The sequence below is a fragment of the Rhamphochromis longiceps genome, linkage group LG14 (assembly GCF_057381845.1).
Source record: "Rhamphochromis longiceps isolate RC_006_pf linkage group LG14, R_longiceps_female_GT1.1, whole genome shotgun sequence".
NCBI classification, from domain to species: Eukaryota; Metazoa; Chordata; class Actinopteri; order Cichliformes; family Cichlidae; genus Rhamphochromis; species Rhamphochromis longiceps.
The window spans coordinates 23,936,254-23,953,975 of record NC_140570.1 but is presented as its reverse complement, the minus strand read 5'-3'; the positions used below and the strand labels follow the sequence as shown (position 1 = coordinate 23,953,975).

The following is a 17,722-nucleotide window of genomic DNA, read 5'->3' as shown; positions in this document are numbered from 1 at the left end:
GAAGAGCGTAGTTTTGTAGCTTTTATGGTATTAAAGTGAGGATGGTACAGTACATGCTTTTGCACATGGACGCTTACCTTGCACAGTGAGCTGGATAAGGCCTCGTCCCTCTCCGTAAGAGTTGATGGCATGACAAGAGAAGAAGACTGAATCCTCACGCTCTGCTGGCTTGAGCTCAAGTGAGAAAGGCACAAAGAAAAAAATGTCAACGAGAGAAACAACTCTATGTCTGCATAGACAAATTGTGCAAAGCTTTGTGATGAAGAAGCGCCTCGGTGAAAGTTTTTGCTTGACCATGTTTTGTTTGGTATTTAGGCGACTCTGTTCACCTCACTGAAAGGTGTAACAGACACCTGTACACTCGGCACCCACTGCAGTTTGAGTGCCAAGAATTAGTTTTTGCCTAAAAAACATTTGGTTGGTGTGTGAGGTACACATACACCGACAAAACATACAAAACACTTGATCATCGCTGAGGTTGTGACACTCTCTGAATTCAGTGAACACAAAGTTGCTCCTCATTTATGCGTCTCCCTCCATTACCTTTTGTTAATATCTGAAAAACATGGCATCAGCAGGCTAAAGAAGCTCCGTGCTTTCATTTGAGCCTGGCCAGTGCAGAATTTCCGTTTTAAATGAATTAGGAGACAACCCGTGGCTGCTATGACTGCCACGGTATGTTAGAGGAAAATTAAGACATAGAGATATTGAGAATTAGAATTTCTGTTTTGAATCTGGGATAATAAAGTATATCTAATCTTGTATTCTGATGAATTAATTTAATAATAAATTAATCTCTCTAACTGTTTGCTAAATTTGTGGCCAGCACAATTTGAATTTCTAACAACCCCAAACACACAAACTGGTTTTGCTATCTTCTTTCTAATCTTAACGCTATGAAGCACAGACAAGGAAGGTACAAAAGTTGACACTGTACCAAATAGTTTGCTTTGCGTGGTGAAAGTTACAGCTGTTTTCACACGTGAACTCTGGAATCTCTGGAAAATCACCGTGTGATTTTCTGTTTTGGACTGTGTCTGAAGTTGCACCTTCTGATCGGTTAACTGCTAATTTTATGGCAGGGAGCTAGGAGGACAAAGACCGTTTAATGTCTAAATGAAGTCTGTCATTAGTGTTCACACGTACAATGCTGTCGGGTAATATGTTGAAAAATTCAGGGTAGTAGTCTGGGTGTGAAAAAGTAAATCAAAAGAAAAGATTTAAAGCTCATGCATCTGTCAACTGAATAAGAGTCGGTGAGACATTAATGTCTCATTTCATCAGAAATGATCTAGATCTTCTACTATATATAAGTCTTTTTTTTTTTTACCTTGAGTGTTGACAGCACCTCATCAGTCTTTTCATTGGGACTGGTGGTAATGGAGTATCGGGGGTTGCGATCGGGGTCGATGACGGTGTCACCCCTTTCCCAGCGGATGATGATGGGCCATTCTCCCCTGGCTGTGCAGTTCAACTCCTTCAAGTGACCCTTCTTAGCCATGGTGGTGTTGGGGTGACTGGTGATCATTGCTGGGACTGGAAGGAGACGGGAAATGGAGTGTGAGATGAAGAGAAGGCAAGAATAAATGGGGTGAAGCAGGCAGAAATGGTAACAGTAAACAGATTGATGAGAGGGATGTCAGATGACAGAAGCAGATAAAAGAGGGGAGAGGGAGGAAGGAAAAGAAAGAGTAAGTTGATAATAAGCAGGGTTTAAGTGGAAAAGCAGAAAGAAGGGAAATAGCAGAGAGGAGAAAGGTGGGATAACTGGCAGTTGAAAAAGGTGGAGTTCAGAGTAGCCAAGTTCCATTGCAGTAAAGTAATGAAGAGCTGTGGTCAATGAGGTAAAGTCAATAAACCTCCTTCCTCATTCCCCAATAGTTAACACTGGGGTCTAGGTGAATCAAGAGGCAAAAACGATACACTCTACCCTTCGTGTACACTCTATACACAAAATCCCTTTACACACTCAATCTTCTCTCCCCAACAGACACACGGGCACACGCACTCATTTACACACACAAAATATCGATCTGAGGAGGCTTCTGCTGTTTTGTTTTCATCACTTATTCATCTCACCCTCCCTCTTTTCCTCTTTTCCTCCCTCTCCGCTGAGTGAAACAGACAGAATTGAGGGAGGCAGAGGAGAGGAACGGTTCAATCAATAACACTAACACCAGAAGGGGAGAGAGAAAGTGAAAGGGAGAGAGAGGGAGAGGGGCAACCCTGTGATAGAAAAACATGATGAAACTAGTAGATAGATTTATGTGCAGCTTGTTATATGTGTCTGCGTGTACAAGTGTCAAAGGGTGCCAGAATATTAAGCCTTGACATCTCTGTCGTGATTACAGATTTTTGGTCAAGGTCAGTGTACTGCATAGTAAAAAATATATTGGCATCATATAACGCTCTACTAGATACTGACAGTCAATGTGTCTGTGTGTGTTTGCATACACATTCTCCATGTGGAGTTTCACATTGCATTACATAGGGTGTTACTGACGTCGAGGGCAGGTTGAAGAGATTGATTGCAGATAATGGTTAAGCTCAAAGTCATTTTGATCGTCTGTAGACAGATCCCGAGAGTCAAAAGATCAATCGCTGAGTTGCTTGCTTTGTCAATGTCTACCGCAGATACACACACACACTTTTTTTTCATTCTATACCTCATGTTTTTTCACTTATGTCCACAGTCACCTTTGCTCTTCGAGTCTACGATGGTGCATGTATGTGCGCGTACGGTTGAGCCCAAAGAGAGAGTGTTGCGAGCTGGCTCATTGGTTTGACACGGTTAGTGAGTGCATGTGGATGAGGACCGATAAAGAGGGAGTGCTGGAGCATCCCAGATGGCCTCACTGCAGTCGTCTGCGTAGCGAAGAAGTCATACCCTGCTACATTAACCAGTGCAAGTTTGTATACTCACTCTTAACTGTGAGGACCATGCTTTTGCTGATGTCTGAGCCCACGCCGTTGGAAGCCTGACAGAGGTAGAAGCCCCGATCCTCTTCCAGGACATGTCTGATAAGTAAAGAGCCATTATTCATGATCTGAATACGGCCCGTCAGAGGCACAGGGTGGTACTGCTGTGGGTTCCCAATACCCGCTGGACAGAGAGAGAGTGAGCAAAGGAACATGAGATTATGATGTAGTTAACTGCCGGCATATGCATTTTACTTTGCACAGAATAGATATGACAATGTGCAGAGAACAGCTGACGGAGGCACATCACAGTACATAAATAAAGAATTTAGGATCGTATAAAACTCATGTACCTAATGCACCTTTGGCATGCTTCCACATGACCTTAGGAGGAGGGTATCCATCAACAGAACAGTTCAGGATAGCTGACTTCCCATAGATCCCATCCTGGTTATTGGGCTGCACCACAAACCGAGGAGGCACTGGAGAATATTAAACACGAGATTCATATTTCTGTTATTATTTCAATAACCTCTAATGTTTAGTGAGGAAATGGAGATGAGTATGAATTAAAAAAAACAACATATACTAAGAGTTATCCTCAGTTGAAATTTTGATAGTTGATGATGATGGAGAGCACTGTTTAACAAGTTAATCAACTGAAATGAGACTGCAAAGGCCATGGAATGTAATTCATATACATTTTAAACTCATCAAACTATTCAGTCACCGTTTAAAAGTATCCCTGCATCCTCTCATCGTGCAGGTTACACTTTTTACCTTAATATTTCAAGTTGTTCAAAAAAAGGCTTTGTCTGAGGTGACATAGACTTCGCAAAAAATAACCCTTTCTTCGAGTGTTAATGTGCTGATAATTAAAGAGAGAAAAATCAAATGTTATTTGAGGGATGTGGAGATGTCCTGTAATACTTTAAAAATCTTATCTTTTTTGTGTTGTGTTGTGTTTTGAAAAATTTGGCATTAAACCAAAAAGGTATTGGAATATCAAAATTAGAAGTTAAGGATCCAGTGCAAAATCACTTCTGCTGTTTGATTTTTGACCATTTTTATTTCTATCATCCAGGTCCTCCATCTTTATTCAAGTGGAATACCAAATCTCCAAAGTGCTCCTTTTTCCTCCATTTCTCCTTCATCCCTTTCTAAATATCTCTTTCATATTCTCTCTTTTGTGCTCTTTCTTTTCTTACCTGTAACCGTGAGCTGCCTCTCTGTGCTGACAGTGGCAGCATCATTGCTGGCAATGCAGGTGTAGTTGCCATTGTGCTTGAGCGACACCTTCGATATCTGGAGGGAGCTCATGAACTCCTTCGTGTCAATAGTAATGCCCGAAGAGGGCACGATCTCCTGGCCGTCCTTGCGCCATGTGATGCGTATGGGCATGTCCCCAGACGACACCACGCAGGCAATGTACATCAATTTACCGATGGAAGTCGGAGGAAAGTCAAATGGCTGGATCAGTGGAGGAACTGAGACAGGTAGAAAAGACAGAGAAATTGGATGAAAGAGTCCAAAAAATAACCAAAACCAATAAGAGAAATACAAGGTCCAAGGAATAGTGGGAGGGTGAATAGATATGCAGAGACAAATGGGAGAAATAGTGAAATGAAATAAAAGAAGATAAGTAAAAGAGATAGAACGATTGGATGAAAGAGAGTGGAAAATGGAAAAGGCAAGGGTACATAAAAAGGCAAGGACAGGCAGCGGGGTGAAATAAAGGGTATATAGAGAGAAGTCAGTCTAAGGCAAAGAGAGAATGGAAATAAAGAAAAAAATGAATGAAAACAGTTAGAGGGCTGTTTAAATGAGCAGGGTGAGTAAAAGGTGAAGACACAGATTTTAGGCAGATATGAATAAATGAAGTATAGAGAAGAGAGACCGAGTCAGATGTGAAGGCATAGAGAGGATATGGGAAGACAGACAGTTTTGAAGATTCAGGGGCATCTCGAGGACATGGAGTGGGAGAGTGAGTGGTGCAAAGGGAGAAGAGGTGAAATGAGAAAAACAGTGAAGAGATAAAAAAGACTGTGTTAGACTGGGCATGGTTCAGAATCTATCATTTTCAGCTGACAGTCTGATTGGTAAACTAGTGGTCCAACTGACTGTGAGACTGTTGGATCAAAAACATGATTTCTTGAGTCTTTCATCTAAGCCTTCACTCCCAAAAGCTTCTGCAGCCCGGCCTACTAGCCCACTACCCACTCTGCAGCCGCCTGTGCCCCCTACCAACCCCTCCACTCCACCCTACCCTGCCCTGCTAAAACCAGCCCATAATAGCTGCTCTAATTAGAGCCCCATCCACAGGGGGAAGAAGAGTGTTACCATGGATACCGGCAGAGGTGATGGTGGTGGTTTGGAGTGGGGGATGAAGTAGAGGTTGTTGTTGGTGGAGGTGGGGGGGACTACAGCTGAGACATCTGGGGGATTTAATCTGGGCCTCGTTAAAATTCATCTAATTAAATCAAAGACATGACAAGCACACATTCATACAAGCACATACCTAAACCCGGCAAACGTATGCATGCACGCAAATGTGCCTGTATACTCACATGTGCAAGTATGCACAGACCACTGAGCCACACAAATTTCACACATCATGCCAATGTCAAACAGACACACACACACACACACACACACACACACACACACACACACACACACACACACACACACACACACACACACACACTGCACGCTTATACTCGACAACATCCTAAAACAAACACATTGTTCTGTTGCAGCTGAGAGCAGAGACAAACATACAAGGTGACATGCAGAATACACACTCATAGTCATCTCTCTCACACACACACAGACACACACACATTTTATATATATATATATATAAAACACCCAGCACGCCCCTGCGGGCGGTTTATCCTTCAAGCTCGGGTCCTCTACCAGAGGCCTGGGAGCTTGAGGGTCCTGCGCAGTATCTTAGCTGTTCCCAGGACTGCGCTCTTCTGGACAGAGATCTCCGATGTTGTTCCTGGGATCTGCTGGAGCCACTCGCCTAGCTTGGGAGTCACCGCACCTAGTGCTCCGATTACCACGGGGACCACTGTTACCTTCACCCTCCACATCCTCTCGAGCTCTTCTCTGAGCCCTTGGTATTTCTCCAGCTTCTCGTGTTCCTTCTTCCTGATATTGCTGTCATTCGGAACCGCTACATCGATCACTACGGCCGTCTTCTTCTGTTTGTCTACCACCACTATGTCCGGTTGGTTAGCCACCACCATTTTGTCCGTCTGTATCTGGAAGTCCCACAGGATCTTAGCTCGGCCATTCTCCACCACCCTTGGGGGCATCTCCCATTTTGACCTCGGGACTTCCAGGTTATACTCGGCACAGATGTTCCTGTACACTATGCCGGCCACTTGGTTATGGCGTTCCATGTATGCCTTGCCTGCTAGCATCTTGCACCCTGCTGTTATGTGCTGGATTGTCTCTGGGGCATCTTTACACAGCCTGCACCTGGGGTCTTGCCTGGTGTGATAGACCCCAGCCTCTATGGATCTTGTGCTCAGAGCTTGTTCTTGTGCTGCCATGATTAGTGCCTCTGTGCTGTCTTTCAGTCCAGCTTTGTCCAGCCACTGGTAGGATTTCTGGATATCAGCCACCTCCTCTATCTGCCGGTGGTACATACCGTGCAGGGGCCTGTCCTTCCATGATGGTTCCTCGTCTCCCTCCTCTTTCTTGGGTTTCTGCTGCCTGAGGTATTCACTGAGCACTCGGTCAGTTGGGGCCATCTTCCTAATGTATTCTTGGATGTTCGTTGTCTCATCCTGGACTGTGGTGCTGACACTCACCAGTCCCCGGCCCCCTTCCTTCCGCTTAGCGTACAGCCTCAGGGTGCTGGATTTGGGGTGAAACCCTCCATGCATGGTAAGGAGCTTTCTTGTCTTTATGTCAGTGGCTTCTATCTCCTCCTTTGGCCAGCCTATTACCCCAGCAGGGTACCTGATCACGGGCAGGGCGTACGTGTTGATGGCCCGGATCTTGTTCTTACCATTCAGCTGACTCCTCAGGACTTGCCTGACCCTCTGCAGGTACTTGGTGGTTGCAGCCTTTCTAGCGGCCTCTTCATGGTTCCCATTCGCCTGTGGGATCCCCAAGTACTTGTAACTGTCCTCTATGTCTGCAATGTTGCCTTCTGGTAGTTCAATCCCCTCAGTTCTGACTACCTTCCCTCTCTTTGTTACCATCCGACTACACTTCTCCAGTCCGAACGACATTCCAATGTCATTGCTGTATAGCCTGGTAGTGTGGATCAGTGAATCGATGTCTCGTTCACTCTTGGCATACAGCTTGATGTCATCCATGTACAGGAGGTGGCTGACAACTGCTCCGTTCTGTAGTCGGTATCCGTAGCCAGTCTTGTTAATGATCTCACTGAGGGGGTTCAGGCCTATGCAGAACAGCAGTGGGGACAGAGCATCTCCTTGGTAGATCCCGCACTTGATGGTGACTTGTGCTATGGGCTTGGAGTTGGCCTCTAGTGTTGTACGCCACATCCCCATTGAGTTCCTGATGAAGGCTCTTAGGGTCCCATTGATCTTGTACAATTCTAGGCATTCCAGTATCCAGCTGTGGGGCATTGAGTCATAGGCCTTCTTGTAATCAATCCAGGCAGTGCACAGGTTGGTCAGTCTGGTCTTGCAGTCTCGGCTGATTGTTCTGTCTACCAGTAGCTGGTGTTTTGCGCCTCTGGTATTCTTGGCAAGAATATATATATATATATATATATATATATATATATATATATATATATATATATATATATATATATATATATATATATATATATATATATATATATATATATATATATATGCATGAGTATGATATGCACACACACAAATCGTATATAATAGCTCTCCTGCTCCATGTAATTGCTGAGTGGTTGAGAGCTCACACTAGGCCACTCCGCCCCTTAATCAGGGGTTATTAGAGGCAATGCATACAGCATTGTTCTGTCTTCTCCCTCTGCTTCACTCACACCATCTTGCTCTTAACCAGTTTTGCTCCCCAACATGTCTCTTACAATCACTCTCATTAGCATTCATAATTTCTTTTTTTTTTGACACAGTAAAACAAAGTCAGATTACTATAAATTCTGGTTCTATATAATTTTGCTTGTAGCATATTCATCTCTTTTCCCTTTACAGAATTTACATTACTGAGAGAAGATTATGTGCATTCTCATGTCATAATGCCTCTACTGTATGCAGCTACCCAAAAACAGATACCGACCAGCAGCTACTGTTTCAAAGCTGTGACCTCTGTGACTTACCTTTGACAGTAACATAAACAGTCTGTGTGATAAAGAGCTGCGGTTGGATGAGCACGCTACAGACATAGGCCCCCTCGTCCATCCCTTTCTGAACATCGCTGAGCTTTAGAGTCCCGTTCTCATACACCACCTGGACAGACATCAGCAGTATTGAAGTTAAATAAGAGGATGCTCATACATATGAGACATACTTGCTTTGCAAATTAATTTATTTCCAATTTTTAAGGATTTTCAAGATTCCATACAGGTTTTTTTTCTGTACACTACTAAATCAAATAGGACCAAAACAGTGTAATGTAACAGGCCTGTATCATACAATAAAAAGTAACAGCGATGCCACTGATCATTAAGTCAGTGTTTCAGACAGCAAAATCCCTTTTTATGGTTAAACACTTGCTTAAGCTTTCATTATAAAATGGATGTATGAAGATCACCTGCTCTATGCAGAGCCACACTGTCTAAAAATAAATTAACAATTTTAATATATATACATATACATTTTTGTAATTTTGTCCAGCTATGTTATTCTAAGTTATGAGATTCATTATGTTTTTTTTTTACAGTAAATATACAATATTTCTAAATAACAGCTGTTAAACGACAAGAACACAAGCCTCTTACGGATAATCTATACACACAGTGAGAAATATGTGTATAGATTAAATGCTTTATAGTGCTGTATGAAAAACCAATACCAAGATATATTTTTATTCATGTTATTCATTTATTTTGGAGCAGAAATGGAGAGCACTAACTCTACCTGGCGATGGTTGTCAGGCAGTAGAAGTCCCTCCTTGTACCAGTTTATTGAGTAATAAGGGTACCCAATCACACGGCAGTTTATGAAAGTGTTTCTTCCTGCTACGGCGGTGATATTCTTCATTGGCCGAATCCTTGGAGGACCTGATGGAGAGAGCAAGCAAATGGGGAGAGAAATGGAAAAACAGAAAGAGAGATGGGTTGATCAAAAAGAAGAGAGGAGGAAAAAAGAAGTGTATTAATTGACGGTGTCAGAAGCAGGTCACGGGAATTTTAGGAATAACGGGGAGGGTGGTAGGGAAAGGCTAGTGGACAGAAGAGGAGAGAAGCTTGCAGAGGAGAGGGAGAAAGAGAGGTTAAAATGGCCTGCCTTAGTGTTAAGTTTCTTTTCTGGTGGAAACAGTTTCTCACCCACCCTCAGATGTTTTCTCTGGAAAATATATTAACCTCATTTCTCACCGATGTGGGATCTTAAGGAATTTTTTTAGGTTTATGGAGATTACATATACTAAGACGTTTACTAAAATAACCTTATAAACATGAACTACATTTTTTTTTCAGGTTTAGGCGGGGCATAAATTGGATAAAAGTGGCTCATATCTTTCTACTTTTGATAATTTGCACTGTTTCTTTTAGGAGCAAACGGAAACTAGAAGAAGAAAACACCAACGTTCATGTTGTTGTTTACAGGTCAGACTGGGCTAGAGATGATAATTTTATTTAATGCTACTGACATTTAAACACACCGGGATTTAATATAATTGACTGCATGACATCTCTAAAAAGAGAGCGTGAAATACAGAGAAAGGGAAAGTGAGTGGGTGAAACCAATGGGAAAAAACCCCCTGCTAAAATGACACTTGACTTTATTCTGTACTTCATTTTGTGAGAAGATAGCACTTTTACATGCCCAGTAATAACAGAGTTTTCATTCATGCTGACCAACCAATTCTGACGGTTTCAAAGCAAATCTTTGGGTGTAAAAACCCTCCCTTGTTTGTGTCAGTGTCTGAAATGCGCTTTATCTTTTCCACAGTTCTAAATTATGACAAACTTGTTATTAAAATGTTGTGGTCCAATAGTGACCACAACAAGCAACTAGTAAAAAGCTCAACTACCTCAGTATAAAGTCTTGCCAAGAGGCAGAGAAAGGCTGAGGACAGGTAGACAGGTAGACAGGCAGTCAGGCCGACACAAAATGTGTTTCTGTTTAGCATCATTGGAAGACACTGTGAGCTATCACTCAATCATCTGTCACTTCTTTGTTGACCTCCTCGCCACTGTTCGTCTTGTATCTTTGTTTTTGTCTCTCCTTCCCGTCCCCCTACCTCTCACTTCCCTCTGTCTCTCTCCCCTCCCTTTCGCAGTATGTGCCAACCTTTGAAGTCGCAGCTCTGACGAGTCAAAGATGTATTATTCAGCAACACCATCACACACAAACACAGATACCGTGTTTGTGTGACACGCGTGTGCTCAACTATGTCTGTGTGGCTCAGAATGCTTGCTGTGGGTCCCTCGCTGAATGAGATAAGTTGGGCGTATCACATTTGAGTGAGTGGATAAGCATAGCGCTGTGCTGCTGTTTCATTTCTGAATGTCTGTGTCCATGTACGCGTCGTGGCTGTATTTGTGTCAGTTTGTGTTGCATGTGGGCTTGAAACTCTCTGGCAGCGGGGCTCATTCTCACTCCAATGATCGTTCTGGCATGTCTGCTTCGGGCAGACTCACATGTCACAACTACACATCTCACCAATGGACAATGAAAGCAGAGAGAGTGTGTGTGTGTGAGAGAGAGGGAGATGGAGACAGTGATACAGCCCTGTTCAGTGGTGTCACTCCTCATTCTTGTTATCTCAGACGACAGTGACATCACCTGTCCTGTCACCAGAGTTTACCATCACTCCCTCAACATACATTGCCACTCCCCTTCTCTTATTCTTCTCCCATTTCAAGTACTCTGCCTCACCTACATCTCTGTCTTTCTGTGCCTTCTTAGGTTTCTTCGTTCAAGTCTCAGATTACCTTAATGTCACGTCCTCTCCATTAACAACTCACAGTATAAAGCTGGAAAGTTTCCATTTGAATATTCTATCTCCCTGCAAGCATGCATATGTGTGTACATATTGATGTGAATATAATTAGATAAACTTGATGGATGACTTGGTGTATTTGTCTTATCTATGCATGAGTTTACACCAGCACATATGCAGCTGGAGGACCCAAACTGCACAGCAAAGAAGACAGAACGAGACAGAGTATAAGGGCTAGTGAAGAAAAAATACACTCCCTTGTAAGATTAATGTGTAGATAGAAAGATGGACAAACAACCAAAAATAAATAAATTTAAAAAAGGAAAAAAGGAAATTTTGAAAATATACATATATACGAGGAAGCAAAACACATACAGAGAAAGAGGGAGAGATATAGAAGGGTACAGGAGAGGGTGGGGTAGGGGTCAGGCTATGAGAAGCCTCCGTATGACTGATATTGAAAAGTAGACAGGCACCTCTTACGTTTATGCGCGCTTGGTACTCAGCACTACCGGCTGAGTTTCGTGCGGCGCACCGATACACTCCACCATCACGAATCTGTGGGTTGCTGACGTTCACGTGGCTCACGGTGCTGCCGTCAGACAGGGTGTACTGACTGGCTCTGACACGCGACAGATCTCTGGCCACAGGCTCGTCATCCAAGGTCCAAGTGATGGTGGGTGGAGGCGCTCCTTTGGCAGCACACATCAGGGAAAACGGTTCACCCGGGACAACCACCCTCTCACTGAAGGAGGCAACAATACGGGGTGTGCCATCTGGAAACAATCACAAGAGATGTGAAGTGTGAATTTGGAGGAAAAATGTTACTTTTGCTCCTCTCTAAGCTAATTTCCCGAGTTCAATCTTTAAGCCCACTCTCTTCTGATTTGCCCCTAGCAAAGAGAATTTGAACAGCAGGTAGGCGGGGCTTCTGTATTTGTAGCCAGAGGTGTGTCCCTGAGATGACCCTATTAACAAGTTCCTCTTTCGCTGACAGAGCAACAAAGTCTTTAGAGCAGAATGAAGCCTGTGCTGTTGGCTCACATATACTACTTGTAAAAATATTGTGCCATTATATTTTGCTAGGAAAACGGGAAAGGGGTGGGGGGCAGTGGAAACACAGTGTATACAAGAACAACAGAGTCAACATCTGATATGACCACCTTTACCCCTCAACACAGCATGAACTCTCTTAGGCAAGCCCATTCTGTCACCCATTCTCTGGGTCAGTAATGTTGAGGTCTGAGCTCTGGGGAGGCCAATCCACGACTGAAAGTGTTCCACTCTGTGTTTTTCTATTCAGACATTTTATTGCATTAGCAGCTTGTTTGGGATCAGTGCAGAAAAATCAAGACACCTTCCAGATGATATTGCATGGCGGATCAAATTCTGATGGCACTTTTCTGCATTCATAATTTCATCAATTTGACAAGATTCCCAACACCACTGGCTGAAAATGCAACTCCACACCATAAATCCTCCACCGTGTTTCACAAATGGCTGGTACCTGGTACCTCTTTTCTGATTTCATCAAATAAATTTGGAAAATAACTTTAACAGAAATGTCAAACTTGGATTAATCCCTCCATAAGACCTGTTGCCACTGCTTTTTAGTCCAGTTCTTGTGGAATACCTCAGCCTTTTCTCCCTGTCTCCCTCCCTTAAGAACAGCTTCTTGACAGCCACCTTTCCACTGAGACCATTTCTGATGAGGCTTTGGCAAAAAGTATATGGATCAACTAAAGGGCCAGATGCATCTCTCAGGTCCTATGTCATGTCTTTGCTGGATTTTTTTTTCTTATTTCATAAGAACATGGTTTTCAAGTCTTGTTCATCTGCTGTAAACAGTTTTCCGAGCCTGCCACTTCTTCTTTTATAACCCACTTTCAGTCCAGTTTCACATTGCACACCATACAAAAATATGACACTTTTTCTATGCTGTTATTTTTGAGCCTCTATTCTGAGCGCACATAAAAAATTTTTGCAAGTGCAAATGTTGCATTTTGAGGATACAATTATTTTGAGCAAAGAAACGCTTAATTTGAGCCAACAAAATTCATTGCTTGGGCAAGAAATGTATTTCAGTGTTTGCTATTATCCATATACACACAATAACAGTCCTCTCACTCAGTTGTTGGTGTTGCTCTTGCTCAGATCTCTGCTCTGTGTGCTGACGGACATCTGCAGACCTGCTCAGCGGAAAATGGCTTAACCCAAACATACAAAACACATTCTTCTGAAAATGGCCAGGTACAAGAACTGGTCTGAATATGGATGAAAACGCAGCAAACAAATCTTGAACAACTGTTGCTCAAGACCACTTACAAAAAAATAAAAATTTCAAGTCGGGCTCCTTGTAAGGAAAATATAGGGAAATAAGGAGTAGCTCAGGACTTTGTGCAGTACTCTACGTTGAGATGATTAGCTGGTTACTCCAACATTTATGGAGGAAGGCAAAGTAGACTTGTTTGGGAAAAATATGGATATGTCTTCATGCTTAAGTTGGAATGATTACTTTCTTTGACTTTCTGTAAGAGAGCGATTTGATAAAAACTAAAATGATATATTCCGATTTCCTAGGATTAAGTATGGTTGTGGTTGGGCTGGGATGGTCAACAATGACTGCTTAGACTTCAGAGGGTTAATATGAGTATAGACCACTGTAACAGTATATGCATAATAGTAATCAACAAAAAGCTGTTTGTTGTTTATTATTTTTTCCTTTTCTATATGTGAACAGTTTTGAGTAATAGACATAGACAATTTCTTACAAATATTAGAAGCATAATTTTCCATACCTTCTAGGAGAATGATGGAGAAGTCCTGGGCAGTCTGGCCTTTGCGTGTGGCAAAGCACTGGTAAGCACCCGAGTGTCTTTTTTGTGCAGCAGAAATGAACAGCGTCTCATTGTGAGCACCCTGGATGGAAAAGTGCTGATCAGGCAAAACAGGTTCTGTGTTGCGGTACCAGGACACCATATAGTGAGGAGAACCTTGAACAGCACAGGAGAGGATGACTGTACTGCTGATCCCTGTCTTCAGATTTTTGGGAGACAAGGTAACCCGCAGTGGCTCTAAAGGTGGTAGAAGGAACAGGCAAGACAAAGTAAATTAAAAAATAAAAAGGGATGAAGCGGTAAGCAGCAAGCAAGCACAGAAGCCAGTTGCTACCCAAATATTGAAGGTACAAAAACTGGTGCGTGTCCCTCGGGCACTAAAAAGTGTATTATTTGCATTGTTGCGCAAGAGCAATTTTTATTGAGCTATTCTGTGCTGTTCAACACAAATAACATGTTGGTATAATAAGTCTGTGCTTTCTGTATGTATATCATTTTTTCTGACTTTTTGTGTTTGTGTGTGCGTGCACGCTCTAAGCAGCGAGGAAAACCGAGACAGAAAGACGAAAAGGGGAGAAAATGTCAGTGAGCAATAAAGCAGCTGGTGTTAGGTGCTGGAGGCTGCTGAATGTGTGTGAGCATGTGTGTCTCTGTGACAATGAATGTGTAAGACTTTCTTCATGGGCACTGAGTGTATATACTGTATGCTTGTCCAAATTTGTGTGTGTGTGTGTCCCACCTTGCATGCCCTGTCACTTGAGGTTTGTAGGCTGTGCAATGATGTGCCCTGTGGCCAGTGTACTCAGCGTCCACTAACTCGTCTCAAGCCACCCTCAAATTTCATCTCTTATCTTTACCAACTCCATAACCTCCTCTAAGTGTTCTGTGTCTTCTATGTGTGTCACCTTTTAACATCTCTTATATTAACATTAATGTTATTGTATATATTCCATAACCTTCTCCTCTCTCTCACACACCCATCGGAAAATGGAGCTACAGGCCTGCATGACCACTGTTCTCTGTCACTGTGGAGACGCTTCACTGCGGTTTGAGAACACAGTGGGGGAGCAAGCCATCCTTAAATATCAAGCTCATGCTCGACCTAGACGAGGGTGGCCACGGCAGAACCGACAGAGCTTAAAAGATGTCTCTATTGCGGTTTGTGTCCTGATGTCACATTTACTACTTCTGCCTATTGCACTCAGTTGCTATTAGGGGAACACTGGAGGACAGGAGAGGCAAATTAAAAATTTACCCACCTATCACGTTGAGGTGACCCGTCACCTCTTTGGAGCCAAAGCTGTTGGTGACCTCACAGATGTAGTTGCCGCTATCCTCGAGTCTCAAGTCTGAAATGGTGAGACCAGTGATGCGCCGTGTCCAGCGCGAGTCTGCTGGTAATGGTCGACCATCCTTTAGCCAACGGATGGTCGGGTTTGGATATCCAGAGGCGATGCAGGGCAGCTCCACATTATGCCCCACCTGCACCTCACTGGACTGGAAACTGTCCAGCACTGACGGGGTGGACTCCGTAGGGTCTGTAGGTTATAAAGGTCACAAAAAGGTTTTATTGATTTCAAACACCAAAAATCTCAAAAACTAAAACTTAAACACAAGTCTCTTTTTCATAGAGTAAATTGTTGCTTACCCAAAACAGAGAGCCTGGCTCCGTTGCTCTGACGAGTCTCTCCACTGTACTTGTGCTTTGTGATGCAGCGGTAGGTGGAAAGGGCATCTTCCTTCTGCACTTCTGAGATGTACAGCGCGCCAAATGAGGTCAGGAAGAATCGATTGCCTGTAGAGGAGAGCAGAACAGGAGCGGGTCAAAAAAACATACATGCTGTTTATGTATGTCCTGTTTTATCTTTCGTAGGGCTAAATAATAACAGCATGTTTTCCATTTGATCATTTAATTACACATGTATAAGTTCTCAAGATTCACAAAGGTAACCCTATAAGCACTATATGGACAAGTATCGGATCCCAACTCTTAGTCTTTGAAGTCGATGTTTTCAGTCCCATTGCCACTGCACAGCAGTCTATCTTTAAAAACGTTTTTGTGAAGGAACGGGTTGTTCCAAAGAGCTCACTGAATTTGAGTGTGGCACTGTAATAGGATGCCACAGTCCAAACAAGTCGGTTTTCCACCCTAGATTTTCCATGATCAACTGTGAGTGGTATTATTGTAAAGTGGAAGTGTTTAGGAAGCACTTCAAAGTGTCAGGCTGCATTCAATTACAGTGTAGACAAAGTATTTAAAAGTCACCAAATCAATAACTGCAGAGATCCAAACCTGCTCTGGCATTAACATCAGCATTAAAAACTTTGCACTAGCAGCTTCATGCCAAGGGTTTTAATGGCTGAGCAGCTCCTGTAGGTGTTAAGGGTAGGTGGCCCAGAGCTTTTGTTCATATAGCATATGTGCGCTGCTGAAGAGTTGGGGCTACTAGCTTCACCAACACTGAGCATATTTGTAAGGAAAAAAATCACAGTTTTTGGAAGATAAAAAGCACTTCTATAATATACATGTCATCAAAAGACCCGAACACATGGGTGCTTTTAACTGACTCTGTCCCGTTCTTTTAGTGAGATGTACACAACGGGAAAAAGACATTTGAGAGGAACAAGAAAGAGAAAAGAGAGTGGGGAGTTATTGTAAGCTTTAATAATTGATGTGTCGGTGCGTGTTATGGTAACAGCAGATTAGCGTCATTTTCATGTCACATCAGTGACTGCTTGGACTGGCTGTGATTTATCTGCATGTCAATAGACAGAGTATCTGCACATGTGTGTATGTGAGAGAGAAGAAAAAGAGAAGGAAGGAAAGGAGATGAGGAGAGTGTATTTCAGTGTTTCATTCTTTCCGCTTCTCTGAGTCTTTTTGTATTCTGTTCCCCCCAAAGGGTTATTTTAGACAGTGTGCACTTCAGAGTTTGTAGTAGATTGCAGATTGTTTGGTTATGTGAATGCTATTACAGTGTGTGTGCGTGCATTTGTGCAAGTGTCTGTGTGTGTGAGAGTGTATGTGAGTGTAAGAACATGGTGACTGTTGTTTGCCGTACACGATGTTGCAGTGTTGACAAGAGAGAGCTTTAGTAAAATGCAGGTGCATTGAATAGTTGAATACTAGAAATATGTGCCAAGCACAAAAAACACTCTTACTCACTCACACACACACACATGCTCCAAGCAATAGGTCAGCGCCTAGTCGTAGCACAGCATTATTATTGTTTTTTAGGGGTTTTTTTTAGAAACTTTTAGGGTGCAAGCAAATCAATTGGTTTATGGAAAACAGCTAATGTAGTGTTAAAACTTTATTGCTACTGTTTGTTTTTTAAACACTTAAATTGTAAAGTTTTAATCAGGAACATAGCTAATAATCATTTTATTGACAAGATGATTTAAATGATTATTTGTTTACATTTTTATTCCTTTATTGTGGCTGGCAAATGGTGAAAAACTGTGTATAATACGTATATGCATATGTTTACTGTGTATTAAGTATCAATAACCAGCTTTGTATCTGTCTATGTGTGTGTGAGTGTGTGTGTCTCCTACCACAATGTGTGCAACAAAATCAATGCATTTTATGGCTGCACAAGTCCATCCAAAGGAGATTTATAAAACAGAGAAGACTGACCTGGCTTTCTGCCACACACACACTAACAAGACTGAGATATGGCGGAGAGTCGCGGCTGTACTTCTTCACCACAGTCACACCTTGGCATTAATCTTTGGTAATAAATACAGTCCATGGGGCCTGTTTGCAATTGTCCATCAATTCTTTTTTGTTATCTTGATTGTTAACACAGTTTAAAAACATAAGTTAAACACGGCTCACAGACTTGTCAACAAACATTTTGTTA

General features: G+C 42.6%; 1 protein-coding gene across 1 annotated transcript in view; it reads right to left on the bottom strand.

The window, feature by feature from the left end:
- dscaml1 (Down syndrome cell adhesion molecule like 1) overlaps positions 1-17,722 on the bottom strand; it is a 101,273-nt gene that overhangs the window by 24,701 nt on the left and 58,850 nt on the right. Inside the window, exons 4-14 of the mRNA XM_085380212.1 lie at positions 15,505-15,651; positions 15,116-15,394; positions 13,818-14,093; positions 11,496-11,795; positions 8,991-9,133; positions 8,231-8,360; positions 4,128-4,406; positions 3,273-3,401; positions 2,924-3,103; positions 1,331-1,536; positions 78-174 (exon numbers count right to left, since the gene is read on the bottom strand). Coding sequence (XP_085236338.1) covers positions 78-174; positions 1,331-1,536; positions 2,924-3,103; positions 3,273-3,401; positions 4,128-4,406; positions 8,231-8,360; positions 8,991-9,133; positions 11,496-11,795; positions 13,818-14,093; positions 15,116-15,394; positions 15,505-15,651 — 2,166 coding nt within the window. The remainder of the gene's footprint in view (positions 1-77; positions 175-1,330; positions 1,537-2,923; positions 3,104-3,272; positions 3,402-4,127; positions 4,407-8,230; positions 8,361-8,990; positions 9,134-11,495; positions 11,796-13,817; positions 14,094-15,115; positions 15,395-15,504; positions 15,652-17,722) is intronic.